The sequence below is a fragment of the Quercus suber genome, unplaced genomic scaffold (genome assembly GCF_002906115.3).
Source record: "Quercus suber isolate HL8 unplaced genomic scaffold, Cork oak 2.0 scaffold_1470, whole genome shotgun sequence".
Classification (NCBI taxonomy): Eukaryota; Viridiplantae; Streptophyta; class Magnoliopsida; order Fagales; family Fagaceae; genus Quercus; species Quercus suber.
Window position 1 is genome coordinate 7966 of NW_027070842.1, and position 2092 is coordinate 10057.

Genomic DNA, 2092 nt, shown 5'->3' on the forward strand with positions numbered 1-2092 from the left:
AAAAAAAAAAAAAATCAAATAATGTAAACTGAAGAGATTGAGAAGTAAGAAGGAGAAACTTTACCGCAAAGAAGGCCTTGATATGGGTTCTTGTAATCTTAACGTCAGCGTACTCATCATGACAAACATCCAAGAGTATATCCATCAAATCCTTTTTATCTTCTCTCTCGCCCCCATTTTTGCACCTTCTCACTTCATGATCCTTCAACACCCTCTCCAATAACTCATCATACCTCCTAGTCAAATCCAAAGCCTGTTTCCCAAACACCCAAAACCCCAATTTCTTGAAAGGCCCCAACACATCCCCAAAGCACATCTTTGCAGCCAGCTTAAAGGACTCCATCACTAGATCTCTAATCTTTTCTGCCTCTCCTTCTTGCTCCAAACAACTAGTACTCATGGCTATCCTGCAAGTCACAGTGTTTGTGAACTTCATCACTTCAACACCCACATCAACATCCTCTTTCTTCCTTGCACTCTCCAACATTCTCTTCAACAACCTCTCTTTTTCTTCACGCCGAACAAAGAGGGAACGCTCAAGCTGTTTTGTGCCAAGAAGTTCAGTCACACAAAGTTTCTTCATGAACCTCCAGTAATCACCATATGGAGCAGTGACAAACCCAGAAGTTCCATAGAGTAACTTGTCAGAAAAGGCAAATCTAGGCCTAGAAGCAAAGGCAAGGTCTTGGGATTTGAATATTTCAGAAGCAACAGAGGCTGAAGAAACAAGTAGGCAGTGTGATGCACCAAAGCGGAGATAGAGAAGAGGGCCATATTTGGTAGATAGGTTGTGGAGGGATTTGTACAAGGATGGACCAAGAAGGTGGAGATGACCAATGATTGGGAGGGCTGGTGGGCTAGGAAGAAGGTGAGAATTCGTGGTAACCTTGGTGGGTTTGCTGAGAACGGATCGGATTAGGAAGGTTGAGATGAGAGATACAAAGAAGAGGAAGGAATAGCATTGGATATCACTAATGGTGGTAACCATGGCTAGATTTTTTTGACCACTCTTGAATACGTTATTGTTTATTTTTTTTGCAAACTATAGTAGTGGCTTTTTAGTTTATGAGGTATCTTTTATGATTAAAATATTTGTTGTTTACGGTGTTGTTTACTTGTTTTGTTTGGTATTGATGACTTTATGAAATGTAGGTGAGGCTTATCATTGAATTATTTTCTGTGCACATTGTTGTTGTTTTGTGAGGTAAGGTTACTTTACCATTAAAATATTTGCACCAAGCAGTTGTTGCGCATAAAAAGATATGGTGGATAACTTATCATTCAAGAGGCGACTTATTGGTATGAAATCTTTGTGTCACGTTATCTTGTGATTCTGAGATTATAAGTTTGAGTCGTGGCTTGTTTTATTATTTTTGAGGTGAGTCAGGATTATAAATAAATAAATACATTAAAAAAAAGTAGGATAATGTGTCAAAGTCCAAGAGACAAGAGTATTGAAAATCTTCCAAAGATCAGATTCATGTTGTATTAGTACACAGGAATTTTGGTTAAATATGGTTGAGAAGTGCTATGGATATAGTGTTGGGGGAGAAACATATTAGGGAGTTTTTTTAAATAATTAATATAACATATAGAGACACATTTTAACCCAAAAGGCCTAAGCCAATGGGTATGTGCTCAATTATGTTATATTAACAACTTTTTCTTCTCATCTTTATTCAATATGGGACTTCAGTCACACGTGTAACTCAACATATAATATTTCTTCAAATGTGGTTGAGTAAAATATAGATTTGACTACAACGATTTATGAAGCCTAGTCTTACTAGTTTAGTTTTTGACAGTTCAAATAACTCTGACCCTAATTTTTTCACATATGAAAAAAAATTAATAAAAAAATTAAAAATACCCAAAAATTACAATAGGCCTAGAAGCAAAGGCATGGTCACGGGATTTGAATATTTCGAATGCAACAGAGGGTTTGTTGAGAATGGACCCTCTGTTAGAATGAACAACGATGTTAGGAGGGTTGTGATGAGAGACAGAAGGTTTGTTGAGAATGAACAACGTTATCAGAATAACACTTTTTTCAACAAAAAAGTATTTACTCAAATACACGCATATAATGTCC

At 36.7% G+C, this 2092-nt stretch overlaps 1 protein-coding gene across 1 annotated transcript in view; it reads right to left on the minus strand.

Moving 5' to 3' along the window:
* The window catches only part of LOC136065982 (cytochrome P450 705A22-like), a 5511-nt gene extending 4446 nt beyond the window's left edge, over nucleotides 1–1065 (minus strand). The window contains exon 1 of the mRNA XM_065769840.1: nucleotides 65–1065. Coding sequence (XP_065625912.1) covers nucleotides 65–988 — 924 coding nt within the window. The 5' untranslated portion in view covers nucleotides 989–1065. The remainder of the gene's footprint in view (nucleotides 1–64) is intronic.
* Nucleotides 1066–2092: the final 1027 nt, after the last annotated feature.